Below are 26,527 nucleotides of genomic sequence, written 5' to 3'. Positions count from 1 at the left end.
GCTGGCTAGGGACTCTAATAATGACGATATCATATGTACGTGTCGTATATGCCAGCAGGGAGCCCGATACTACCGCGCTGTCAGCATTTGGATATGGTTGAAGTTCTTTTGGAATTCCGAGGACTTTTTCTCCACCAAAAGTTATCCAGGAGCCAACTATCCCGTAGACCTGACGAGGGATCTCGTTCCAGAGCTCCCATGAAGAAGTTTTACAGAAATTGGCCCGATCTGTTAGTAGTTGGTTTGCAATTGGAGTAAATACCGGCGGACTGCGGCTTGGTCCAATTGCGACGCGCGCCAGACGAACACCGGCGGCGACGCCCCAAATTTGGGTCTCATATAAACTTGTTTCATTCTTCCAACCCGCATGACAGATGACTGCTAAGACTGTAGCATCGGAAGAAAAAGTAACACTGTCGATGCGACGACATTCTCTTAGCTCGAGCTCAAAGCTGGAGACACCGCGGCCCGCGCGCCAATCCAAGATGCAAACCTTGGAATCGCCATTCCACGACACAGAAACCACGGCAATATATGTTGAGCAGGCAGAAATCGCCAGCCACGAGATAAAGCTGATATGCCACTTCTCAGGTTCGTCATCGCTAATTTCGTCGGTTCCAAATAAGCATTTGCCAGATTCCACACACCAGACCTTCACCACTGCACTGCTGTAGCCAATAACTAGGTATTTTGAATCGTCTGAGAATGCCATCTCATATATACTGTATTTACTCTGGCCTTCAAGCAGTCGAATTAACTTCCCAGTGTTGAGGTGCCAGATCCGGACATCATTCTGCTCCCCTTCCTTACAGGCAATAAGTTCTGAATTTGGTGAGAAAACTGGAGAAGGCGCATTGGAATCGTCCCTTTTGAGCACCTGAACACACTCACCACTCGTTCCATCCCATATGTTGATACTGCCCTCAGGATTTCCAGTCGCCACATATGTTGACCCTGGAGATATCATCACGGACCTAGTAGTGTATCTCTCAGCTGATGTATCGCTTGTATCAACCCTCCATATTCGAATATTAGAGCTATCGACAGAGGCTAGAAGCGAGTAATTTGGCCAGTACCTGTTAAGGAAAAAGGCACCGTCCACGTATGTGCCATCATTGGTAACTTTAATATTGAATAGCAGCTGGCCCGTCCTAGTATCTCCAATGATCACATTTTCGTTCAGGACCATCACAAAAATCGCTGCGTCGTGTGAGAGGTCGAAGTCCGTTATTCTATCGGGTTGTTCAATATGGCGTATCATTTTCCATGTCTTAATACACCAGAAATAAATATCCTTGTCGCCATATAATAACGCCAACAGTTCTGAATTTGACGAAAATTTTGCGCACCTATAATTTCTCGAGCCAGAAAAGGGCCCTTGAATATGTTTCACCTCTTCTCCTGTCCGGGTAGAGTAAACTCTAATATTGTCCCTGTGCATCAATGCCATTAATGCAGAGTTTGATGAAAAAATTGCATGCGTTGACTCGAAGTCAATTATTTGCAGGTCAATCATACCCACACAAGCACCCGTTTTTGTTCTCCAAATTCTCACAAAGTTCACGCTACCGGATAAAGTGCGACAGGTTGATGCTGCCAGATCTCCATGCCATGAAAGACCAATCACTTCTTCTCGGAAATATTGGTGGCAGTCGTATCTAATGTCCAATTTGCTCACATTAAGGTCCAAATAACGTTGCTGTACCAGGGCCCCGCTATCGATCGACCACGTTTGCACGACACCTGTGTAAGAAACAGAAACCAAGTGTTTGAAATCGGGCAAAAAGGAGACATAATGGTGGCATGTCTTATCCACGCTCAATTCAATTACACGTTTTACTGTGTCTGTTCTGTAGATCGAGATGGTACCATCCGTGCATAACACACATACTGCGGAAGTGGTTGGTGAATAGAGCACTTGGATAACACCATAATAGCTACCGAGAGCTATTTCATGAAAAAGAGAGAACTGTCTCCGTGGCCTTTTTACGACCGTAGGGAGTCTCCCAAAGCCAACGTATACAGTTTGGTGGAACGCCTTGTAGATTGCGCTATGCCTGTCTTCGAAGACAATAGCCGAATGATACAGCTGTAGGGGCGAATCCCTCACGACGGACTTGTAGGAATGAAAGAAGTGATAGGCGTCGCTAATAAACGTTCTGAGGCAATTTGTCCCCCTTTTTCTTTGCGGATTTTCCATATGACCGAGCCGATTCCCATTAACCTCACTTCCGTGCCACCTGGTAGCCAGATTCTTTAGCTTTTGAATAGCATCTGCTCCTTGCTCTGTAAGGTTACGCAAGAGAGCTAAAGATTCTAACCAGGCCAGGTAATTAGTTTTGAGAAATGAGTGAAGAATTTCTTCATCTTCAAAGACTTTATCAGTTTTAAATCCCCTGGACTCGCATCCGCGATATAAATGCTCAACCCAAAATACGCAACAGTAGGCTATAGGCATCAAGGGATCTGGAGACGGTGGTGTAATAGCGCTCGCGCGTATTTGTGGATCATTCAAATCGTATATATTGTGCCTCAAAATGCATGACATAGCATCCAGTGAGGTTTCAGCCATTTTATAATGCTGGTACTCGATTCCCTTTGGAAATATGGTCTTGGCGGCATTCCCCACCATGTAATCTTTGACTGACTGATGGATGAAGTAGACAGTCTCGTCTCTAATGGATAAAAGAGATCCAAGATCTTTGACCATATCCTTCATATCTCGCATATTGTAATCCACTTTGTAATGTTCCCATTGAGAACATATAAAAACATGGAGTTCTTTAAGGTGAAGCGGCCTCTCGGCTGTGGTAACAATGGAGAGCAGGATTCGACAGGCTTCTCGATCTTTTTGCCTTAATTTCGAGTTGGCTCGTTGAATCATCAGGTCGTAGAGGTTTTCCAGACCCTCTGGCATTTGGTCCACCACCTCTTCCACATGGCGATGGTCTGTGTTACGCAACTGTTCGATCACGAGGGTCACCCAGAGGAAGGTGCCATTCGCTTTTTTTCTCAGAGTTTCAGTTGTTCTGGTCTGAAGTTCTTCATCATCTTCTAGCGCTTCTATATCCTGGATAGACTTGTTGATGTAAGTGTCGACAGATTTGGAGACGTTTTCGGCATTCTCCTTTAGCTCCAGGCTCAGTCTCCGACTAGGTTCAATTGACCGAAATCCCCGCTCGATGTCTTTGATATTCCGACTCGAAAGTAGCCACTTGACACGCCCGCTTGTTTTGACGATAAGGCTCAAGAGTAGCTTGCAATCATGCTCACATTCATCGAGAGCATCGACAATGCAAACGGGGTACTGTATGGTTGAATATTGAGTCAGATCTTTGAATATATTGCATAGAACAGCCCACGCATTAGGGCCATTGAGTTGACTTAAGTTATCTTCATGTTTCTTGCAAATAGGTGAAAGGAGTGCCGGGTGTCGCTTAATGAGAGAGAAGATTAAGCCCGCAACAACCGAAGCAGCAGTATTAATTCTGGAGTCTGTGGCTTGGCAGAAAAAATAGCCCAGGTTGATATTCACTCCGGAATTTTTTTCCAATTCATTGATTATGCCGCAGAGGAGCATTGTCTTGCCCTTTCCAGGGTCGCCTTTAATCCAAAGTACACCACTTTTCTTTGTGTGGCGCCATTTCTGAAAGTCTTCATGATCGAGAATCCAACTGAAGGATTCGTATAAGAAGGGGCCCTTTAACTCCAAAATTCGTTCTTTGTCGTAAAATGGGTCCGTTTTGCTGATTTTGTGAAGAAAAGAGTCACCCGTATCTGAGGGACCTGTCGGCAGAATTTGTTAGCCACATCGTAGATACCCAAAGTCATGGATCTAAGGTGCAGCACACCAGTATGAGTAGTGTTGAAATCGCCCTGAATGATTGTGGCATTGTTAATTGTGTTTCCTGAAATTTCGCGAATGCTAGTCATTTTGTCGCAAATTTTTTTTATAACGTCAAGGTCGCGATGTTAGGTGTATGCATAGGTACAGATGTAAAGGCAAGAGTTGCAACCCAACCCCAAATATTCTCATATCAGGCTGCATTTCGGTACGTAACTTGGACATCCAATAATAATTAGGGAAAACACAATTACTGATGCCTGCTTATTCAAGACCACTAGGCGCAAGACTTCATTGCAGCCTTCTGCTTGGCAATGTAGATAAGGCTTGCAATTGGCTGGATACAATACTGGAAATCAGCCTGCTTTTTATAGATATAGCTAGGTATCTGTATCCAGCATCCTAAATAACTACAAGGAAATTACATATTGTAAAAAGAATGAATTTATTATTATTACTTAATTACTTAAATATCTATTTTTTTTAAGTATCTGCTACTGTCGCTACTGTCGCTACTATCGCTACTATCGCTACTATCGCTACTATCGCTACTATCGCTACTATCGCTACTTTCTGCTACTATCGCTACTTTCTGCTGCTATCTACTTTCTACTGCTATCGCTACTTTCTGCTACTTTCTGCTACTATCGCTACTTTCTGCTACTATCGCTACTTTCTGCTACTATCGCTACTTTCTGCTACTATCGCTATATGTATTCCTTTATATCTCAGTTCTTAGTTAATAATTATAGTGAGATAGATCACTATAAGCCCCTGCTAATCCCCTGTACTATACGGGCTACGGATTCATATCTGCATGCCCGATCCATCCCTTTGCATGCGGCTCTCGTCTTCCCGAGTGCGGCTGAGTCCTGAATACATGTACCGACGCTTATCATTGCATGCACAGGTACTCCGTACGCCGGGACTAAATCATGGATTTGCAGCAGCAATACATGGTTATGGGTGTCTGAACTTTTACATCTAGCCAGCTTGGGGTTCCCGATACTACGTTGGGTCCGATATTTCTGAGACGATGGATACAAAATAAATAGGACTGATCGGTGACCATAAGTCTATTAGTCGCTGTAGCGATTTACGGTAGAGTAATTACGCACAAAAACATGCTCCGACCGTAGCGATATATGGCAATGAAAATGAGCCCAATCGTGGCTTCACACCAGTTCGGGCGACTGGGATTGAGCAGGTACTGCCACACTCTGGCCGCGGAGCAATTGTTATTTGATAAATCGATCAAATGGTGCTCACATGTGAGAAAATATGCTGTCTACCTAGGCTACTTCAAAGTTTGGATGCATGTGCCTTATCGTCTCAGCTTCCCGATTCGACCACTTCCGTACCGAGGGAGGCAATTCTTCTCAGTTTTGCAGAGTAAGCCAAGGCGGCGATGCCGGTTGGCAACCCAAAATCGCGGATTCGTACCGACTTAAATACTCTGCATAAAGGTCATTTCGGCTACCTCCCCGAAATTGTCATGTCTTCCTCTCGGGTTGAACTATCCGATCCCCTAGTCTGACCATCGAGCCGTTACACGATCGACAATCTCCATTGAACCTTGCTTATAACGGTTGTCGATCATCCAATTTATCGCCACCTCACGGCAACCTCCTTCAGCCCGTCTTCTTGGTAACGGTCCGTTTGACAGCGGATCAAGGGTCAATGAGCTGCATTAGCGCCCCTGATCAGTGCCGTACCTCGCATTCCGTCTCGTATTTGGACGCAGAAGTCTCCGGAAATAAACCCAACATCTCTACCGAGGCTTATGCATAGCGTCCAAATACACGGCCCAGCGTCCGAGCTTGGATCCTCCTCATCGGTAAATTTACTTGGCATGGGCGCTTTGACCTGCTGCATACAACAATCGGCACAGCACCGGAAAAGAGCCTCCCCACATACTTTATTTGGTCACGGAATTCGCAATATCGGGTGAACTAGCTGGTCTATATTGCCATTTTCAGACGATGGAGGGCATCAGATCTTTTTCCCGGTACGGTTGACTGCCTATACTGAGGCTAGCCGTGCTCAACACCACACCCAACACGCCTCCCAATATTGCGGAAACTTATACATTTTGCCCACCGCGCATGAACCTGAATTCACAGCATGTGCTTGTGCGGGGGCAAATTGTTTCTTCAATGCCGCTGTTGAGGTTGAGGGGAAGGGGGAGGCTATGGGATGGCAAAAGATTAGATTTTTCTCTGGTTCGGCCAATTCGTTTATATATGACGGCGAAATGACTCCTGTCATGAGATCTCTGGTGTCATTACAGTTGAGATAACCAACAGAACATCATTCACCAATGGATCACGACGGAAGACATAGTTTATACGAAAGAGGCTATAATCCAATGGCAGCGTCGTCTTACAGGCATTATTACTCCACGCTTGGCATGGAGGAAGATCAAAGGCGCTACATGTATGCAGATGACCCTGGCTCAGCAGGCTCATCGGTGCCTGCTGCCTATGACAACTCCCCAGGATCTGCCTCAAATATATACGGGTTCCCCAGACCAGGTAGTGGCGTGTCATGGTCTCGGCCTTCTCATCATCACCACCATCTACCAGACATGAGTCACTCATCGAGCTCGATGCATGGAGAGGGTAGCCAAGATACACACAACCTGGTTGGCAGAGAAGGAATGCCTTCTCCGGCGCGGCGACCTCAACGGCCAAGGATTAAGTTCACTCAGGAAGAAGATGAACTTCTGATCGAGCTCAAGGAGCAGAAAAACCTCACATGGAAGCAAATTGCCGACTTCTTCCCCGGCCGCAATCCAGGCACATTGCAAGTGAGATATTGTACCAGATTAAAGACAGAGTCCACGCCATGGACAAGAGAAATGGTATGCTGCTCTCTTTTAAGACTAATCTTGACTCAAAATATGAAGTTACTGACTCTTTGATCCAGGATGAAAGATTACTAGATGCTTTACAAAGTTATGAAGATGAAAAGTGGCGCATCGTTGCACAGAGAGTTGGAGGTGGAGTAACGCCGATGGGGTGCTGCAATCGCGTGTGGGAGCTGTTTAATGATGACCTTGACGATTCCTCTCAGTTTCCATTTCCAAATGACGGTTGAAGGATTGTAAATGCTGACGCGCAATGAATAATGGTGATGACGGCATCTGTATTTGTATCTATAACATTCAAAGTAATTGACATCCTTAAATGAATCGACACTGTGTTTTGTGACATATGAGCTAAAGAGAAAAAAAGAGGGCGTGAAGGAATTTCACGACAGCAATTGCTTTGCTAACTCCGACTCATCCAAAACGGCGCCTGACTCAACCAGTGCGATCAAAGCCCGATGACAGGAGACGTCCAAATCTGACTGCTGACCGCTGCTATTTTTGCCAAGAAAACCTGCCGTCTCGACCAGCCATCCATTAAAATCCCGGATTTCAGTGGATTTTCCTGCACGGGCATCCTGCAGCATTGAACTCGTGTTATCCTTGACAATCTGCCCAATCTTATAAAGCATCGTACGAAGCTGAGGTTGCGAAAAGCGCAAAGTAAGCTCCTCTCTCAAGACATCCAACGATTGACCCTCGATTTCCGTGGAATCAGTGAGAATTTGAGCGCTGCTGGGGTGATTGATGAGAGTTTGGAGGACAGCACCAGATTCGTAGAGGAGGCGGTCGATAACTTTGGCTATAACGCCATTTGGATTCTCAAAGAGGACGCCATTTTTACACCGGAGAATGGCAGTGAGAGGGTTTATGGAAGAGTTCACGACGAGTTTTTGGAGCTGTGAGACCCATAGTTCGGCTCTTGTTACGGATCTTGCGTTGAGGTCGGGAGCGGTGGCGATGGCTTCTGTTAGATAGGCTACACTCGGTGCGGGATACGGAGTGTTGTCATTCAGCAAGACAGGTCCAATAGCAGTATCCGCAGGCGAGGCATGAAGGCTTTTAAATGGTCCCTCTGATAAGACGCCATGATTCGTGACACAGGCCAAAATGTTGGGCCCGCTGTTATCGGGATACCTCTTCGCTATGTATTCCTGTCCATGAGGCGGCCATAGTTTGGACATGCCGTTTTGGAGAAATGCCAAGCTGCTAGTACTATCAAGATATCTTCGTAGTTTATCAGTTTCGGGCATGGCTGCAGCAGCCTTGGTCGCAATGATGAGGTTGCGAATTTTGCTCGCTTGAGCGACTTCTCTAACAGGGCCTTGAGTGGGTGCTTGTTCAGTCCACCACTCGATCTGGAATTCATCCTTGCCGCTGTATAACTTTCCTAATCGGGTAATCTCGAGACCGGGGCTCTGAATCCATTGGGATAAAAGCTCTTTTCTGTGTACAACGAGAGTAATCGGGGGGCGAGGAGATTGCATGGAAAGGCAGCTTGCATAGAGGCGACCTAGATTGCCAACGCCGAGGATGAATATGCGGCGGTCCAAGTCATCCGAATTGGAGTGTTTGGAATTGTCATTGCCGCTGATGCTGCTGTCTACGTTCTCTGGGCTCCAGGCGTATAACTTGGGAGCCGGCCTCGTGTTGTCTAGCAAGGACTGAAGCCATGCAGGCTGATGCGACGCTTGTGTAGAGTAGGCCGCCATTGGTTTAGCGATAAAGATTTTCTGTGGATAAAGGTGGAGAAATGATGTTTGGAGGCGATGGGCTACTCTTGTCCAAATTGACATGTTGAAGGCTTAATGTTGATAGAAACTGGCTTGGAGTGGAAGATCTGACTCATTATATATGGAGAGTTTAGATGAGGGGCGGCTCCGAAGCCGAAGACCGCAGTATAAACTTGGGGTAGATTGAGAATGTGGTGTCAATGGAAGAAATGTATTTGAACAATGTTAAAAAAAGGGCGCGCAGAGAAAGTAATCAAGATGTAATGTGGGTGGAGTGCGATTTGTTGTATTTATATGTAGCTATATATATGAAGGCTGAAGTAATGATATCATATAAGGCTCTGTGCTATGGGTGGTAACCTGCAGAGTAATATTGCAAGGTTATGACTCAGTGTACTTGAGAAGAGGCTGCCAATGACATGCGCCAAAATTATTGAAATGACATCAATATTCAAATTAAAGCTGCTGTCACGAATTAATCATCATATAACTTCCATCTGCTCTGAACATGTCGGTGATCCGCCTGCTTTATTCGGCGCTACCCTGAAGCTTGGAGTTTCTTTTGGTCTTCTCACAGAGTGCTTTCATAATCACGTGACATAAAATGCACAATTTGCGCATCTGCCTGGAGCTTTATGCAGTGGCGCACCTTAACGATGACCAATCAGCGTCTCGCTGCTTTGCCACTCACATGTCGAGCAACATCGAACCTTCATGTCAGCCACTGTTTACAAGCACAACTTCCTTTGCTCGTCACTGTGTTTTCGCCTTTTCTTCACTTCATCTTCACTTCATGGGCTCTTTTTCGTCACAAGGATCTCCGCTGAAGACCATGACATGACGCTAAAGACATGATTAATGTTCTCGGCAGGACCAGAAATTGCAATTTTGACTCGCCACTAGACTGCATTCATCGCCGCCGTGAATCACTTCTTTGTTGACATCACAGGCGTCGCACAACTCCCAGACAATAAAGAACATGTCAAACCTGATTCTTCTACATTTCTTTCATCTATAGTGATTTTTTATCGAATCTTCAAGGCTCAAATACCTAATCTATCGCCGATACTCAGCCACTACCAGCTTGAAGAACTTAAGCGGTCCAACTGACATCATGGACTCTGAAAACGAGACAAAAGAGAAGGACATCGGCGAAAGTCGCAGTGCCTTGCTCGGCCAAATGATGGAAGCAGCTCAACAAGGCTCGACACCTGATCCCAACCCTGATTCCCCGCCAGCTATTGGAATCAGTGAAGAGGATGCGCTGAAGAATCTTTCCGGAACAGTACGAGATCAGGATGATCTGGAGCGAGACATCACCATGCAGGCCAATGCGGCGCTAATGGAGGCTGAAGACAAAAAGGACCGCGCCCGGATCGTCAAATTGGAGCTGACCAAGGAGCGATACAAGTCTCTGCTTGACAAGGAAAAAAAGAGGCTGGAAAAAGCTGCTGGCAACCCAACCCAGTCTCTTACCATTCAAAATGCGATTGCCAAAATCGAGCAGGAAATTCAGCAAACCACGCTGGACATTACTGATTTCGAATCACGTATCCAGAAGAGACACCAGGAAGATCCGTTACACAGCTTGAACCAGACGAAGTCTAAGAGGCTTCCCGGTGAAAGCAATCGTGACTATCTCATCCGAACCGGCAAGATTACCCCGTTTTCGAAGTTGGGAGGAGCACGCCCTGCTGGCATCGAGGGTCAACTTGCCGACACCATTTTGGATGCTGAGGAGGAAGCCGCTGCGGAGCAACTGAACAATGAGGCCGGGGAGGGTCCTCTATCACATCAATTACTTCGACGCCCCGGCTTCGAAGAAGAAGTGTCAACACCATCCGTGAGCGAAGGAACTGCGGCAGAAGCTGAATTCTCACTTCGACCGCGGAAGAAGAGAAAGGTTCAAAGACAAACAGAGCGTGAGCCCTCTGCTGATTTTGAGCCCGAGGCACAGTCTAGCTCGGAATCAGTTGATTCAGCGGTCTGGCAACAAACAACAGAAGATGACATCGTTCGTCAACAGCGTCGTAAAGCCAAAGCCAAGGCATCAGCTGCCGAGCAAGAGAGCATTGATCTTAGTAAGGTTGATGATGGCAACGAGGCGCACTACAAGAAGCGCTTGAAAGACTGGGTTGATCGAAGAAGTCGAGCAAGACGAGCCAAACGACAAAGCGACTCCACAACCAACCCGGAGGAGAGTGACGAGGAGGAAGACGAATGGTTTAAACCGGCGCCAGGTGTGGCAGATCATTATTTTACCGATGACCTCAAACTGCCAGGCGACGTATACCCGTCCCTCTTCGGATATCAAAAGACTGGCGTACAGTGGCTGGCTGAACTCTACAAGCAAAATGTTGGAGGCATCATTGGAGACGAAATGGGTCTTGGCAAAACCGTTCAGCTTATCGCATTCATTGCTGCCCTACACTACAGCAAAAAGCTCAAGAAGCCAGTCATCGTGGTCGCTCCAGCCACACTCCTCCGCCAGTGGGTAAGCGAATTCCATCGCTGGTGGCCGCCTCTGCGTGTCTCAATCCTTCATTCTTCAGGCAGTGGGATGCTCAACCCTGCAGCAGAAGATGATTACGATGTCGAGCACTTTAGCCCAATGGCTACCAAATCCGAAAAAGCGGCGAGAAAAATTGTGCGGGGAGTGGTTCAGAAAGGCCATGTCCTGGTCACCACCTACACTGGTCTTCAGACATATGCCGATCTGCTGTTGGGCGTTGAATGGGACTATGCGGTGCTTGATGAGGGCCATAAGATCCGAAATCCAAATGCCGAAATCACCGTGACCTGCAAAGAGCTCAACACGCCAAATCGTCTCATTTTGTCTGGAACACCAATCCAAAATAACCTCACGGAACTCTGGTCACTCTTCGACTTTATCTATCCAATGCGCTTGGGAACTCTCGTCAACTTTAAGCAGCAATTTGAGATACCCATTCGACAGGGCGGTTATGCAAATGCGTCTAATCTACAAGTCATGACTGCTGAAAAATGTGCCGAGGCTCTGAAGGAGACCATCAGTGAATATCTTCTCCAGCGATTGAAAGTTGATGTGGCTGCCGACCTCCCAGAAAAGACAGAGCAGGTCTTGTTCTGCAAATTGACAGAGGGTCAACGCAAGGCATACGAGACATTTCTCCGCTCCGACGAAGTGTCAGCAATTTTGAACAGGACACGCCAATCTCTCTATGGAATTGATATTCTCCGCAAGATTTGCAACCACCCTGATCTACTTGATAAGTCTCTTGCATATAAGCCTGGTTATGAAGTTGGTAACCCAAAAATGTCAGCAAAACTTCAACTCACCAAAGACCTGTTACAAAAAGTCATGATTCCGAATGGGCACAAGACACTTCTGTTTTCACAAGGAAAGCAAATGCTGAACATCATTGAGAAATGCATCAGGAATTGTGGCATCACCTATTTGCGGATGGATGGCGAAACTCCAATCGACCAACGACAGCCGATGATTGACAAGTTCAACTCCGATCCTGATATCCATGTCTTTCTCATGACTACCAGGACTGGTGGATTGGGCACAAACCTTACTGGCGCAGATCGCATCATCATCTTTGATCCAGACTGGAATCCATCTACTGACCTGCAAGCGCGAGAGCGAGCATGGAGACTGGGCCAGAACAAACCGGTAAAGATCTACCGACTGATGACTGAGGGTACGATTGAAGAGAAGATTTATCATCGTCAAATCTTCAAGCAGTTTATGACGAACAAGGTTCTCAAAGATCCGAAGCAGCGAAGCTCTTACGATCTCTCAGACTTGTATGATCTATTCACTTTCGATAAAAACACTGATCCTGCTGCGGCAAGAAGCGAAGTATTCAAGGGTGCGGAGGTGAATTTGAGCAAGAATATAGACAACACTGATGCAAAATCTCTGATGCCCATTAGAAGTGTGGGCCAAGGAAAACAAGAAGGTGAATTGAAGAGCTTGGATCTGGTTGCTGCAACGGAGGAAGTCAAGGAAGATCCATCTGCGCATGAGGAGAAGAGAATGCTTGAAGGCATCTTTGCCCGATCAGTGAACAGTGCCTACGACCACGAACAGATTGTCAATGGTCCACAGAAGGTCCAGGCTGATATATCAGTTCTGCGTCAGGAGGCGAACATGGTAGCCCGTCAAGCTGCAGCCCATCTTCGACATGCTGGAGAAGAAGCTCGTCGAATCCCGATCGGCACGGTCACTTGGACTGGCGAAGTTGGAACAGCAGGCCGTCCTGGCGGTAATCGTCGTCGTGGAGGTCCAAGTTCGGCGGGTGTCATGAGCAACCTTGCAGATCGCCAGGGCTTGGACAGCGGTAGCAGCTCACGATCAGGCACACCTGGAAGCGACAAGAACTTGAAGGCGAAAGATTTCATTCCATTGATCAAGACGTTCATCAACCGTCACGGAGGAAAAGTCCCCAGTAAGATGCTGGTGGACCATTTTAATTCTTATTGTCCTGGAAAGAAGCAGAGCGACGAATTCAAGTCTGCGCTGGAGATGATTGCGGTATTGAACCGGGTCAGCAGTACTGGAAGAGGCATGTGGTCGTTGAAACCACAATTTAAGTGAGATTTAATTTTTGTTCGAGGAGCATTTGATATGCTCCAATGGATTTGCATCTGCTTTTATACCAATAAGCAAGGAGTCTGGAATTTGAAGACATTGGAATGAGGATCAAATGGGAATGCTAGGAACACATATCAAATAGAATTAATCATCACACATTGCTTCATTCAATCATTGCTCATTCAGATTTGAGAATCACATGTGGCACATCTCACAGAAGAGTGTTACTCTGACAGGAAGATAACTTTTCATAGCCTTCTTCGGGCGAATTCGTAACTGTCTACTGCATCGACATCAAGCCATATCCTCTTTCTAATAAAAAGGACAAAGAAGCCTGAGCAGAGCATGGTAGAGTTGGAGACCAGGCTTTAAGGGCCGTTCTCCTCGTTTTTTCTCAACGCCACATAAAAGAACCAGATAGCGAAACTCCTGCCTTGATCCCAAACCAAAGGCTCGCCAAGCATGCAAATCCGTATTTTTTTGTTTGTGAAAAAAATACAGTATTTACAAACGACGACCACGGCGACCACCCTTTCTGCGGGTAGAGTCGGAGGGGGTAGGAGTAACGTCCTCAATGCGGCCAATCTTCATGCCAGCACGGGCAAGGGCACGGAGAGCAGACTGGGCACCGGGGCCAGGAGTCTTGGTGCCGTTACCTATCAAAGTTGTCCCCGTTAGTCTCTATGCCTTCTATGTCAACATTTGTAATGGAGGCGCAACATACCACCGGTGGCACGGATCTTGATGTGCAGAGCGTTGATGCCGAGCTCCTTGCAGCGGGCGGCGACGTCCTGGGCAGCCAACATGGCAGCGTAGGGGGAGGACTCGTCACGGTCAGCCTTGACCTTCATTCCACCGGTGACACGGGTGATGGTTTCACGGCCGGACAGATCGGTGACGTGGACGAAGGTGTCGTTGAAGGAGGCGAAGATACGAGCAACGCCGAAGACGAGCTCGCCTATTGTGCCATTGTTAGCCAAACCATCGCCAAATTTGCCTTTTTTTTCACCCCTCCTCTCTTTTTTCATATGGAAATTTCGAGGCGAGCGCTTCAATGCGCAAACACTCAAAATTCGCCAGGAATTATTTCGTCGTGTTTGGTTCATACGTACCATCGCGGGCAGAGGGGCCCAGGGAGATGTTCTCCTTAGGAGCGGCGACCTTCTTGGGAGGCATTTTGAGGATTCGTCGACGTCTGGTTTTTCGTCACGGGGCTGTTGAGAACTGGCGAGTCACTAAGAAAAAGAAGCCGTGATGCGCTTGAGTGGTGGTTGCAGCGAGCGAGGGCGGTTAGAGGGGCGGTGGGGCGCGGCAGAAAAATCCCACACAAAAAAATTCACCGCGAAAAATTGAGCATTGAGCTGCTGTAAGCCCTGCCCTACACCAAAATTTTCGAGAGTGGGACCTTTGCGAGCTCCACCAACGAGGTACTGTTCCCTCTTTTTTTTTCTTCTCGCTCTCTGGTCTTTTTTTTCTTTCCCTCCAAGCACAGCTTCGACGATCATAACAGACATCGCCATCAGCCGCCGCCACAATGTCTACGTATGTGCCTCCTCCCTGAACGCTTTGCGATACGGGGCAGATGCCCGGTCTCGATATGTTTGCAGATTGTCGTGGTCCTCTCGCTGGGCAGCCGATGAAAACCTTTTCCTGGTGAAAAGATCGGCCTGCCAGCTCGATCCCTCCCGAGACGCCTCCCTCAGCTATTCAAGATTTTGGTCAATCAGATTTTGCGAGCTGAGAGACGGTGCCATGGGGTGTTGGAGATGAAGAATTCGCATTGCTGCCTCTTCTCTCTTAAATTCATTGTCGCGCAAGGGCAATTAGCTTTGGTCTGAAAATGGCCTTGTTGCTATTGCCTGCGACTTCTTCTTTCTTGGACAAGATTTTCTTGTCTGGGGTGTTGTCGGATGAGTGGAATACAGGTTTCAATTGAGCACTGCTGGAATATGCGTGCCAATGCTCCCTATCTCACCGATCAAATTCAGCTCGGGTCAGCCTTGTTGAGAATGTCGCGTTTCAGCTACAGTTCTTGCATCGGCGCTCTGTTCCATACAAATGTATGGCGGACTACGTACTAATCTGAATTTTGAATATAGCGTCCCCACCAACGACCACGTCCTGGTCCCTGAGACCCTGCTCAAGAAGCGCAAGAGCCAGGAGAAGGCTCGCGCTGAGCGTGCTGCCGTTGTTGAGAAGCGCAAGGCTGTATGTATTATCTGTCTCCCTTTCAATATCTTCATGATGCACAACATACCGTCAACTAGACACTTTGTGTCGATGTCGTTGATCGTTAACCTTCTTTCGGGTCTGATATTCTGTTTGGAATACCCTTAGTTATGTTGCATTTCTCTTGCGTATAGCAAATCGTTAACATGACTTTTCAATAGGCCAACAAGGAGAAGCGTGGCGTCATCTTCAAGCGTGCCGAGAAGTACGTTCAGGAGTACCGCAGCGCTGAGCGCGAGAAGATCCGCCTTCGCCGTGCCGCCAAGGCCGACGACTCTGCCTACATCCCCGCTGAGGCCAAGCTGATCTTCGTCGTCCGTATCAAGGGGTATGTGCAACCTCCAGATCTTTTGACAAGGCGTGATAACTAACAATTTTCCAGTATCAACAAGATGCCCCCTAAGCCCCGCAAGGTCCTTCAGCTGCTCCGTCTCCTCCAGATCAACAACGGTGTCTTCCTGAAGGTCACCAAGGCCATCACTGAGATGCTCAAGATCGTTGAGCCCTGGATTGCCTACGGTTACCCCAACCTGAAGTCCGTCAAGGAGCTCATCTACAAGCGTGGATACGGAAAGGTTGAGAAGCAGCGCATTGCCCTGACTGACAACTCCATCGTTGAGGAGAACCTCGGCAAGTACGGCATCATCTGCGTTGAGGATCTCGTCCACGAGATCTTCACCGTCGGCCCCAACTTCAAGCAGGCCGCCAACTTCCTGTGGCCCTTCAAGCTGAGCAACCCCAACGGTGGCTTCCGCCCCCGCAAGTTCAAGCACTTCATTGAGGGTGGTGACCTTGGCAACCGTGAGGAGGCTATCAACGCTCTCATCCGCCAGATGAACTAAGTCAATTAAAACAAAAATGGGTTTTACGGATTTTGGTAGTGGGAATAGGGAAATATCATGCATGGTTGCTCGGCGTTGGTATCACGACTTGGCCTTTTGTTAAATTGACTCTTCGATGAATGACACTCGAGTTTCCATGTCGTGTGATGCTCAAATTGCTTCTAAAACTGGTCTACATGTGATGTGCCATTGTATCTTCGTGTCTCGTCATCTGCTCTTGTAGGATATCAAACCCATTAAATCTTCCAGTAAACCATTGAGTGGCGATTATTAGTCAGGCTCTCCACTCCTGCGCAGATGTGTAAATGTACATGGGAATTATTAATATGTGCTACACCTTGATATCGAAGCTTGTTCCACACCCGCAGCTGCTTGTTGCATAAGGGTTATCAACAATTTTGAACTGCGACCCAATCAACTCTTGTGTAAAATCCACCTTGCTGCCCGTGAGAAGCTCCAGGGAAGGTTCGTCTAGTATGATCTTCGGGCTATCTGCCGGCGGAGTAGCAGAATTGGCCTCGTCTGGAACGTATTGGAAAATGCTGTCGTCCTCGGAGATGACGGTCGATGCTTCGCGCGCTTCTTCTGTTGGCATCGTAACGAGGCTCATAAGGTACTGGAAACCGTGGCAACCTCCACTCTCAACTCGAATGCGCAAAGCTAGGTGGGGGTTCTTGTCCTTGGTCATGATGTCGGAGAGTCGCTATATGAATCATGTGTAAGTAATGTATTCAAATAAGATTCAGGAAAAAGATATATCAAGCACAAATCATACCTTAGCTGCCCGAGAGGTGATTTCCAACATCATATCCTTGCCATCCTCGCCCTTTACGGGATTTTGTATGCATATCGTTGCCAGTCGGGTGGCAGAAGCTGTGAATGACCGGCTGTTTGGCTGTCGACTTATTGAAAGGACGGATGCCTTGGAAACTGGTGTCACCGATATGCCATTTCCAAATTGAGAAGAAATCCTCGTTGTTCGTAGTCGTGAAGAGCGAGACGCTCCGCGCGGAATGAGAAACTCTAGAGGTGTTTGTTGTACATGTGCGGTCGCCACTGAATACCGCCGTTTGGCGAGCTGAACAAAGGACCGTGCGGCAGAAGCGCTGTCGGTACAGCGTAGTGATATCATCGTGGGACCCAGTCAGATAATCCTGTATCTGCTGTGGAAATGGCAGAGTTCAAGACTGAGTTCAGCCGAGGCCATCGAGAACATTATCCAGCCGTCTATTTCCGCTGCTGATGTCAGCCAACTCAGGCACAGAGGCAGAGGCGGCAAATGTCCGGCCATTCGCATGGATTACATGCTAGTGGCCAGATGGCCTTAGCTAAGCAGCGACTTGCAAAGCAAAGCGCACTCGCTAAGCCCCAAGATGCCGCCCCACCTCCCACCAAAAATCAGTGAATTTTTGACCCTCGACTTTTGAACCAACCCCGCGCACCTCGAAAGAGAGTCTTTGCCTGGCTCTCGAATTTCTGCGACAGCGTCGAACGGGATATCTCATCAACCGAAGACAAGGAAACCGATCCGCCAACATGTCTCGCTTTTTCCGCAGCGGCGGTGACGACAGCTCCAGCGAGAGCTCCAGCGACGAGGAAGAACTCTACTCCGGAGAGGAGGATCAGGAACTCGACCAGGAACAGTCCGAGGAAGAATCCGACGAGTTCGATCACTCCGACGAAGAAAGTGAAGATGACGACAAGGAGGCCGGCGGCGACCAGAAGCAGGGTGCTTTCCGATTCTTGAGAGACAACGTTGCGTCCGATAGCGAGGGTAGCGACGATGAAGTCCGAGACAAGGTCAAGAGCGCACAGGTCAAGCGACTGGACGAGCTCGAAACCTCTATTAAGCAGATTGAGAACGGTCAGAAGAATGGCGACTGGACTCTCATCTCTACCGGTATGGCAACAATGACAACGCGATGACCGAGGGGCAACGCTAACGATTTCAAAACAGAGTTCGACAAGCTCAACCGACAAGTGACCAAACTGCCTGCCGGAAGCAGAATACCCAAGCCTTACATCAAAGTCATTGCCGAGATCGAGGAATCCGTCAATGAGGCTCTTGCAAAGGCAAAGGTTACCCCGAAGAAGATGAACGCCACCCAGGCTCGTGCTCTCAACGCCGTCAAGCAAAAGGTCAAGAAGACCAACAAGGACTACCAAGATGAGATTGCTGTCTACCGAGAGGACAAGGACACCTACCTATGGTCTTCAGATGAGGAGGAGGAAGTTCCCCAGCCCAAGGCCCCCAAGGCTGTCAAGTTCGACGAAACGGCCGGTGCTGATGAGGCCGCTGATGAGGGATTCGCCACCGTCGGAAAGGGTGGCCGTACCCTGCAGTACACCCCTGAGAGCATCTTCAAGCACCTGCGAGGCATCATGGAGACTCGTGGAAAGAAGAACACCGACAGACTTGAGCAGATCAAGGTCATGGAGAGGCTCAACGAGATCGCCAACACCCCCTACCAGCAGATTCGTGTTCTTCTGACCCTGGTCTCTGCTCGATTCGACCTTGGCTCCGGAACTACTAACGTTATGCCCCTGGAGCACTGGAAGGCTGCTGAGAAGGAACTCTCTCAGCTCCTGACCATTCTTTCCCAGACCTCCGAGTATGTCGTTCTCGAGAACGTTGAGGAGTGGGATGATGATGAGAAGCCCCCTACTCTGCAGCCCGGCGAGAAGCACATCAAGGTTGCTGGCAGCATCGTCTCCTATGTCGAGAGACTTGACGATGAACTCCACCGATCTCTGCAGAGCATCGACCCCCACACCTCAGAGTACATTGAGCGCCTGCAGGATGAGGGTGCTCTGTACAACGTCATCTTCCGTGGTCTCCTCTACTACGAGGCCTTGAAGAAGGACGAGACCATTGAGGTTCCTCAGGACAGCGTTAACCGTATTGTCATGCGACGACTGGAGCACGTTTACTTCAAGGTGAGGAATCGTCCATGTTCATCAGTTAATACGCATAGCTAACATGATATGTAGCCTGCCCAAGTTGTCAAGACTTTCGAGGAGAACTCCTGGAAGGCCGTTGGCGAGAATGTCGACTCTACCACCACTCCCCGTGCCCAGGCTCAGGACCCCACTAGCTTGGTCAACGTCCTCTGCGCCTACCTCTACGCCAACAGCGAGGGCATCCTCCGTGCCAGAGCCCTGCTCTCTCAAGTCTACTTCCTTGCTCTCCACGACGACTACTACAAGGCTCGTGACATGATGCTCATGTCACACTTGCAGGAGACTGTTACGGGCTTCGATATCCAGAGCCAGATCCTGTACAACCGAACTCTTGTTCAAGTCGGTCTCTGCGCTTTCCGCAAGGGCCTGATCTACGACGCTCAGAACACCCTGCAGGAGATTTGCGGTAGCGGCCGTCAAAAGGAGCTGCTCGCCCAGGGTGTCATGATGCAGCGATACAGCCAGGTCTCTCCCGAGCAGGAGCGCCTCGAGAAGCAGCGACAGCTGCCCTTCCACATGCACATCAACCTGGAGCTGCTCGAGTGCGTGTACCTCACTTGCAGCATGCTTCTGGAGATTCCTCTCCTCGCCCAGACTGGCTCTTCCCCCGACGTCAAGAAGCGTGTCATCAGCAAGACCTACCGCCGTATGCTCGAGTACCACGAGAGACAGATCTTCACTGGTCCTCCCGAGAATACTCGTGACCACGTGATGCAGGCTTCCAAGGCTCTGGCTGCCGGCGAGTGGAAGAAGTCCATTACCTACATCCACAGCATCAAGATCTGGGACCTGATGCCCAACACCGATGAGATCAAGGAGATGCTGTCCAAGCAGATCCAGGAGGAGGGTCTGCGAACATACCTCTTCACCTACGCCCCCTTCTACGACACCCTCGCCATCGACACCCTCAGCAGCATGTTCGAGCTCGACTCCACCAAGGTGGCCGCTGTCATCAGCAAGATGATCAGCCACGAGGAGCTTGCTGCCTCTCTCGACCAGGTCACCAACAACGTCATCTTCCGCAAGGGCGTTGAACTCAGCAGACTCCAGTCCCTGGCTCTCGCCCTGTCAGACAAGGCCAGCGCGCTCATTGAGACTAACGAGCGAACATTGGAGCAGCGCACACAGGGCACATCAAGTGCCTTTGAGAGACAAGGCGGCAGAGGCCGTGGAGGCCACAGGGGAGGTGCCCGCGGCGGCAGAGGAGGTCCTCGCGGCGGCGGCAACCCCCAGCGACAGGCTGGTGGCACGCAGTTCACGGGCGGAGCTCTAGGAGCGGCCGTCCGTGGTTAGGATGGAAGCATATGATTATGAGAAGGGGATGGTGGCTGGTAGGGCGTCCGAATTTGATCTCTTGAACACTTTTACTTTGTGTGTTTTCAAAATCCCTTTTATTTTTCACTTGTGTGCTTGCATGGGATCAAGGAGGGGTTTCTCTTGTAATGGAAGAAAAAGTCCCGGGCGATCGAGCGAGGAAACGGAGGGAACTCGCTACACTTGTTTGATAGGTTGAACTGGAAATTTTAAAAAGGGAATGCATAAAACATAGAATGAATGTTGGCCTTGTGTTTCTCTCGCGATGTGTGTCTGGCCGCTGTGAGTGCAGCTGTGAAGCCTAAAGAGACAACTATTGAGTCAAATATCATCTACCTAAATCTTTATGCACAACATTATCTTCCAATCTTGTCAAGTCGTCATTCATTATCAGATCCATTTGAATCTGAACTCTCATCATCCGTGTCTGACTCTTCATCACCTGAGAAAGAATGCCTGCGAGTCCCAACCGTCATTCTACTACCTATGAGCTGGTGTCGAATTGTCTCCGCCTCAGCAATGCCAATTGGCATGTCTACATAATTGTACACAATTTTACGCAGCTCTGGCGGTAACCTTTGGGTAATCTTTACCCCCTCCTTATGGACTTTGCATTCAGTCCACCAGTGGGTTTGCTGAGGGGGCACATTGGATGTCGATATGATAGGGATTGCTGGATCAACAAGACATAACTTGAGAATCTTGCGGTATCCTGGTCGAGAGCGGTCTGCAAGTGCAAACGATCCCTGGCGGTGTCTGTAAATGTTGGGGTAGAAAACAGCCCAATCAGGATCGGTAAGTATTCGACCTATGACTTGGTAACCGCCTCTCGGTGAAATATCAAACGCCCGCAAGGTGTCTTCGCTGTCAGGATCTGGTACGAAGCCTAAATCCTCATGATAAATAGCAGTATCGAAGTATATATGACTCTCCGTGACATTGTTGCTATCATAGCAGAACAGGGCTGTAGACACAACATGTTCATTGAGCAGGCCATCCAAATTCCACAAGTCACCCTCGTATTCTGGATTTTTTGGAGTCAGGTGGATTTCAGTCAGCTCAACGATGACCTGAAGGTGATTATGCTTTTGTGAAAAAAAGGCGGATGAGCGGACATCGGATGAATTTAGGCGAACATGTTTGTATGGCGATGTTGCTCTTAGCTCGGGGAACTGCAAAGGGTGCGTCTCGTTGAACAGCTTGAAGATGGGGTTTGAATGCTGCTCTAACATGGTTTCATACCATTCATCGCCTTCAATAATCCAGCTGTTGTACCATTTTTCCAAATAGTTTTCATTACGTTCCAGTTTGAGGTTGAGAAGTTGATCATCACATTTAGGCAGCGTGGATGACGCAGGCTTCGTGTCGGCTGCTACGAGCTCTTGTTCTTTCTCGAGTCCGTCTTCGTCCTTGTGGATTCCCTTTCTTTGAAGATATTCTTCCTCTTCTTGAATTCAATTGTCAGTATAGCAATATATATGATATGACCAATTTTTTGTCCAGCCAATGTCTTACCTTCGGATAGAGCCATATTTAGCCAACTGCATTCTCTGTCAGCGCATATGCCAGGAACTTTACAGTCGTAGTATATGTCCTGTAGGTCCATTCGTTTGTGTGAAAATTCTCGAGGCCATCTGTATACAATATCCTAAGCTGGTAAAGCTAGGGTGATGAACTTTTCGATGGTAGTATACATGTCCGCATGCTCAATTGGGTGTAAGTTATTGATGTAACTGTTAATCTTGGCGCTTCCACTTTCGTCCACAATGACATCGCATGGAAGCCATTGAAAGGAGACATCAAACATGCTAGAGCCTCCATCATTCCCCGGATCCCAAAGGCTTAAAAGAATATCTCCCTTGCCACAGGCTTCTAGACAATTACTGAGGTTGATTCTTCTGTCAGGAAGGATGCGAGAGCGACGATATATGAGTGGGCATATAGAGGGATCTATCAAATGGAAGGTGGTAGATCGTGGGATATGTTGTCATCTGGTATGGCTTGTGATAGTTTCTTGCTGCCAATAGAGAGTTCCCGTTTTAAGGCTTCTGGCACGAGTTTGTCGGATTTGATAACGCAGTCATCGTAGTCTAAGACAGGAATGAGGCCTGTATTTTTATACAGGTCCGCTTTGAGCTTCAGCTCTTCGATGCACTACGCATCCAACGCAAGTTAGTGACTCGTAATTAAAAGGCGCACGCGGAAGAGGAGACATTGAGAAATATTTTTTCCAGAGTAAAGGGGAGATTTCATGTCCTTGAAGCATACCCAATCTGCCATAGAAGGCGTAAAGTCGGCGTACGTCAAATACTTGCTCCACTCCAGCCCAAGTATCTCTTTCTTCCATCTGTCTATTATATGAGTATCGTGAATATTACTCCACCACCCTGGCTTGTTGGTGATTTCTTCGACAACCTTTAGTATGCATAACTCTCTGACAAACAGAGGTCCGGCATTCCATTCGGTTCCAGTATCTGTTGCGAAGACGGGGAAGTGGCCTTCAGGCATTCTATCCAGGTGATACCCATAACCTGGGAGCTTGATGGTGGCTGTGGGAGAAATTTTCTATGATACTTAGGTTAGACAAGAGACTTGCCAGGCGAAGAATGTATGTATAAGTACCTTTTGAAAATCTTTGGCAATGTTATCTAACACCTGTTGAATGACCTCGACTTCGTCACCATGTTCCAAAAGAACGTTGGCATTGCCCCTCATCCATTCTGCAACATCTTCAAAGCAGATAAGTTTATCTGCTGCCTCGACCCATTCTTGAAATTGCTTTGCTTGCTCAGGAGTTCCCGGAAACAATTGCAGAGGTTCCTCAGGGCCGTTGTCAGAAGGATTGGGATTCATCGTTTTCTAGTTGGCTCTCACCAGGGGGAGGGGCCGATCGTGGTAAAAACAAGTTGCCTGTGGACTGGTAGGAGTAGCTAGTGGTTTGTCGTGGAAGCGGCTGTGTTGGTCTTTGGTAAAGACCAAAAGTGTATTCTCAGCTGCTATGGGAAAAAATGAGGAGTTGGAGTAATTTGTGTGAAGGCGAGATGGAAATTGCAAAAAGTGCTGGTAGATCAGGTAATCTAGCGAGCAGTGACGGGGTGAGTAGGAAGTGAGTTGGGCCTTCCTCTTCAGCACCCGCTCAGTTGTGCCTGGCAGTCACCTGACCGAAACGTGATAGAGTGTGAGGTGACATGAATGCGAGAAACAATTACAGCTGCCAGCTGTTGAAGAGTGCGGCTGGAGGTAGCAGACTCTTTTCGACAAAGCTCTCCTAGCCGTGATGGTATGGCATTGAGATATGGTGATGAAGCACGAATGATGAGCACACTGATGATGTACATGTAGAAATTTGGGAAAAGTTTGCCAGTTTTGCAGTGAATACTTTCTGAATTAAGAAAGATTCAGAAACAGGTGGTGGCTTAATATTAAGCATCTCAGGTTGGCTATAGCAGGTAGTGATAATATCAGATACTAGAGGAAAATATCGATGGTAGCAGAAGGTAGCCATAGTATCAGAAAGTAGCGAGAGTAGTAAATAGACCTGGGTCTATTTTAGCTAATTGGCATATTAATTGAATGGCTAGTACTTGTAATTTTGTATGTTGAGGCAATGCAGAGCCTTATTGTAGGATATTCTGGGCATCCTGTGGCTTAGGGAAAAAAGCCAGTGTGAAGGGGATGAATGCCTGGGAACTCCCTCTGCATGAGGTTGGCCTTTTCTACGGCTTGTACACAGAGGAATATGGTTATCGCATTAACGATTGAATGAGAATATCATATTCTAGATAGAACTAAACATCTCCCTTTTCTTCTCTCTGATTGCTGCAACCTGAGATGCTGACTGCTACCACAATCTCTTACCCTTCACCTATGTCAGCACTGATGGAACCGATCCACTAGAATTATTACTACGTAGGTGGCTATTCAGAAGCTTCAGTTGGCTATCCAAAATCCAAGCGACCCTGACGAATATTTAATCGTTGCAACAATACGAGTACGCAGAGGACACATCTTTTATTACCATTACTTGAGTAGATACACGATTCCTGGAGAATGAATGGTGTTCAAGCCCCTGTAGTCGATTCTGTGGAGCCATCAAACGCTAAGACGGCTGTTGACACACACTACCAAAGAACCCCCCAAAACACTGTGCAACGTGCCACTTCTGCCGCCAATCAGAGTATTTATATAACATAGGTACTTCATCTTACATGGAATCACAGTAACTGCACAGTTCTCTTCCCTCCGCAAAGAAAGTGGAACTCCAAAATATTAATAATCCGGAGCCGAACTGGCAGCAAAGCAAAACGTGGAGCAAGTCGCAGCAAGCAAAGCTTCCAGTGGATCTTGTCCACTCACACACGCCTTATCCGAGGTTTTGTGGGGGTGGACCTCGGCAGCGCCTCAACAGTGGTTTACAGTAAGAGGCTAATAAGAAATAAGAGCTGAGCTGCTCACCCAGCCCAGGGCAATTGATTAAATTAATTAATGCTACAGGTACATAAACATAGCCCAGACGTCGACAGAGTCAGCGCGCGTCCAGGCTTGCGTCAATCACCACCAGCGTTGGCCCGACCGCTTCAGCGCAGCATCTCTGCCCATTGCAATTCGGCTCGGTCTTGGAGATAAGACGCGGATCGGCTCTAATCGATAACCGCGCCCTTTATCGTCAGCACCTCTTCTTCTTTTGCTCTCCTCCTCTAACCTCCATTCTCCTCCTCCTCTCTTCTCTTCTCTCGTCTCGTCTCGTCTCGTTTCCTCCTCCTCCTCCTCCTCCTCCTCCTCTCCGCCACAATGACCGACGTGGCTGATATCGCCGCCGACTCGGCCTCGACTGAAGTGGCCGCCGCCATCGACTCCGCCGTTGCTGTGGTCGATCCTCTTCCCTCGATTCCCACCCCGGCCAAGGCTCCCATTGGCGCTGTTCTCGCCGCTGTGCCCTCCAATGCGGATGCCTTTGCTGGCCATCTGCTGCGATGCCTCCAGACCCGCGCCGGCGCTGATGCTGTCCTGCAGTTCCTCTGCTACTCGTCCAAGCTGTCGGGCTCCGTGCTCGAGACGCTGAGCCGCAATGCCCTGCGCCAGTCAGCACAGAAGCTCATTGCCATGGCCTTCCAGCTGCCGCCCGCCACGACGGTCGTTCTCTCATCAGCCCCAGCGCCTCCCGGGGCGGCGTTTGCGCTCAACCTGGCGACCAAGCTCAAGGCCTTTGCAGGCATTCTAAGCGAGGCACGGACGATTAACCGACTCTGGGGTCTGCTTGGCCTGTACTTTGCGCTCAAGCGGCTCCTCTCCAGGCCGCGCCCCAAAAAGGAAGATTCCGAAAAAGAGGGTTCAAGCTCCGTCGTTCTGGCCCACCACTTCGATACCGTCTTCTCTCTCACCCAGATCTTCTCCCTCATCCTATATCAAGTGTTTGAGAACCTCGCGTTCTTGGGCAGCAAAAAGGCCATTGATCTAAAGCCCACGACCATGGGCAAGTTTGGCCTCCTCAGCGTGCGATGCTGGGGTGCGTATACCTTCATGGAGCTTGCCAGGCTGCTGCTGGAGCGCACGCGCAAGAGCGCCGAGGCCAAGGACGCCGCTTGGGCGAACACCTGGAACAAGAGCTTCTTCCGCAACTTGGCCTGGGCGCCATTGACCGTCCAATGGGGCATGATTGGCGGAGGACCTCTGCCTGAGACGGCGGTGAACTTGCTGGCGATGTACCCCTCAACGGGACAGATGATTGATCTCTGGCGTGAGACGGCTTAAAGGTGTTGAAATCTTGTCTCCTCGAAATCCCCGGTGAAAGGGGCGAGGGATCTGTTGGGTGCTACGCGAGCGGCTGTGCAACTTGAAGTTGATGGGAAAGGATTCACAGTACCCGGAAAGGCGCAGGCATTTTGGCACCAGTCTCCGTATAAGATATAGACATACAGAGGGTAAGATCATCTACCGGAGTAAATGATGCACTTGGTATCGCAAGAATATTGGAAACCTGGGCAATGGTAGAATGTCGGATAGGTATGTAAGCTTTTTGTCTGTCTTTGCTTGTTTGGATCACATGTAATAGCTGAGCTGTATTTTGCCATTTACGTTTATGAATATATGCATGCATCTTTTGCCAATTGTCTTTGTCCATCTATATCGCTTTATCTACCAGTCATTACCATG

General features: G+C 48.5%; 11 protein-coding genes across 11 annotated transcripts; 5 read left to right on the top strand and 6 right to left on the bottom strand.

Annotated features, from left to right (window-relative positions):
- Positions 1–625: 625 nt before the first annotated feature.
- TRIVIDRAFT_132488 (uncharacterized protein) lies at positions 626–3,769 on the bottom strand (the record flags this gene model as incomplete). Its single annotated transcript, XM_014096388.1, has 3 exons — positions 626–993; positions 1,696–2,183; positions 2,241–3,769. Coding segments are annotated over 3 exons (2,385 nt in total), but the record flags the coding sequence as incomplete, so codon positions are not given.
- A 2,632-nt stretch (positions 3,770–6,401) lies between these two features.
- Positions 6,402–6,904, top strand: TRIVIDRAFT_130839 (uncharacterized protein; the record flags this gene model as incomplete). The annotated part of the gene is made up of 2 exons (XM_014096387.1): positions 6,402–6,707; positions 6,773–6,904. Coding segments are annotated over 2 exons (438 nt in total), but the record flags the coding sequence as incomplete, so codon positions are not given.
- Positions 6,905–7,096: 192 nt separating this feature from the next.
- On the bottom strand, positions 7,097–8,425 carry TRIVIDRAFT_57476 (uncharacterized protein; the record flags this gene model as incomplete). Its single annotated transcript, XM_014096386.1, has 1 exon — positions 7,097–8,425. The coding sequence occupies one exon, from the start codon at positions 8,423–8,425 to the stop codon at positions 7,097–7,099; it is 1,329 nt and encodes a 442-aa protein (XP_013951861.1).
- Positions 8,426–9,629: 1,204 nt separating this feature from the next.
- On the top strand, positions 9,630–13,031 carry TRIVIDRAFT_160093 (uncharacterized protein; the record flags this gene model as incomplete). The annotated part of the gene is made up of 1 exon (XM_014096385.1): positions 9,630–13,031. One exon carries the CDS (start codon positions 9,630–9,632, stop codon positions 13,029–13,031), a length of 3,402 nt encoding a protein of 1,133 aa, XP_013951860.1.
- Positions 13,032–13,192: 161 nt separating this feature from the next.
- On the bottom strand, positions 13,193–14,254 carry TRIVIDRAFT_88725 (uncharacterized protein; the record flags this gene model as incomplete). Its single annotated transcript, XM_014096384.1, has 3 exons — positions 13,193–13,684; positions 13,753–13,986; positions 14,141–14,254. 3 exons carry the CDS (start codon positions 14,202–14,204, stop codon positions 13,533–13,535), a joined length of 450 nt encoding a protein of 149 aa, XP_013951859.1.
- A 279-nt stretch (positions 14,255–14,533) lies between these two features.
- On the top strand, positions 14,534–16,251 carry TRIVIDRAFT_216820 (uncharacterized protein; the record flags this gene model as incomplete). The annotated part of the gene is made up of 3 exons (XM_014096383.1): positions 14,534–15,236; positions 15,419–15,585; positions 15,640–16,251. 3 exons carry the CDS (start codon positions 15,087–15,089, stop codon positions 16,097–16,099), a joined length of 777 nt encoding a protein of 258 aa, XP_013951858.1.
- Positions 16,252–16,430: 179 nt separating this feature from the next.
- TRIVIDRAFT_129690 (uncharacterized protein) lies at positions 16,431–16,988 on the bottom strand (the record flags this gene model as incomplete). Its single annotated transcript, XM_014096382.2, has 2 exons — positions 16,431–16,802; positions 16,875–16,988. Coding segments are annotated over 2 exons (486 nt in total), but the record flags the coding sequence as incomplete, so codon positions are not given.
- A 647-nt stretch (positions 16,989–17,635) lies between these two features.
- TRIVIDRAFT_76057 (uncharacterized protein) lies at positions 17,636–20,633 on the top strand (the record flags this gene model as incomplete). Its single annotated transcript, XM_014096381.1, has 3 exons — positions 17,636–17,999; positions 18,057–19,036; positions 19,091–20,633. The coding sequence occupies 3 exons, from the start codon at positions 17,636–17,638 to the stop codon at positions 20,351–20,353; spliced, it is 2,607 nt and encodes an 868-aa protein (XP_013951856.1).
- Positions 20,634–20,754: 121 nt separating this feature from the next.
- On the bottom strand, positions 20,755–21,905 carry TRIVIDRAFT_66565 (uncharacterized protein; the record flags this gene model as incomplete). Its single annotated transcript, XM_014096380.1, has 2 exons — positions 20,755–21,821; positions 21,890–21,905. 2 exons carry the CDS (start codon positions 21,903–21,905, stop codon positions 20,755–20,757), a joined length of 1,083 nt encoding a protein of 360 aa, XP_013951855.1.
- A 422-nt stretch (positions 21,906–22,327) lies between these two features.
- TRIVIDRAFT_66564 (uncharacterized protein) lies at positions 22,328–23,227 on the bottom strand (the record flags this gene model as incomplete). Its single annotated transcript, XM_014096379.1, has 3 exons — positions 22,328–22,528; positions 22,643–22,939; positions 22,997–23,227. The coding sequence occupies 3 exons, from the start codon at positions 23,225–23,227 to the stop codon at positions 22,328–22,330; spliced, it is 729 nt and encodes a 242-aa protein (XP_013951854.1).
- Positions 23,228–25,165: 1,938 nt separating this feature from the next.
- On the top strand, positions 25,166–26,479 carry TRIVIDRAFT_231913 (uncharacterized protein; the record flags this gene model as incomplete). Its single annotated transcript, XM_014096378.1, has 1 exon — positions 25,166–26,479. One exon carries the CDS (start codon positions 25,166–25,168, stop codon positions 26,123–26,125), a length of 960 nt encoding a protein of 319 aa, XP_013951853.1.
- Between the last annotated feature and the right edge of the window lie 48 nt (positions 26,480–26,527).

The sequence above is a fragment of the Trichoderma virens genome, assembly GCF_000170995.1.
Source record: "Trichoderma virens Gv29-8 chromosome Unknown TRIVIscaffold_88, whole genome shotgun sequence".
Lineage (NCBI taxonomy): Eukaryota > Fungi > Ascomycota > Sordariomycetes > Hypocreales > Hypocreaceae > Trichoderma > Trichoderma virens.
The sequence above is the reverse complement of the archived record's forward strand: the minus strand, read 5'-3'. Positions and strand labels throughout refer to the sequence as shown.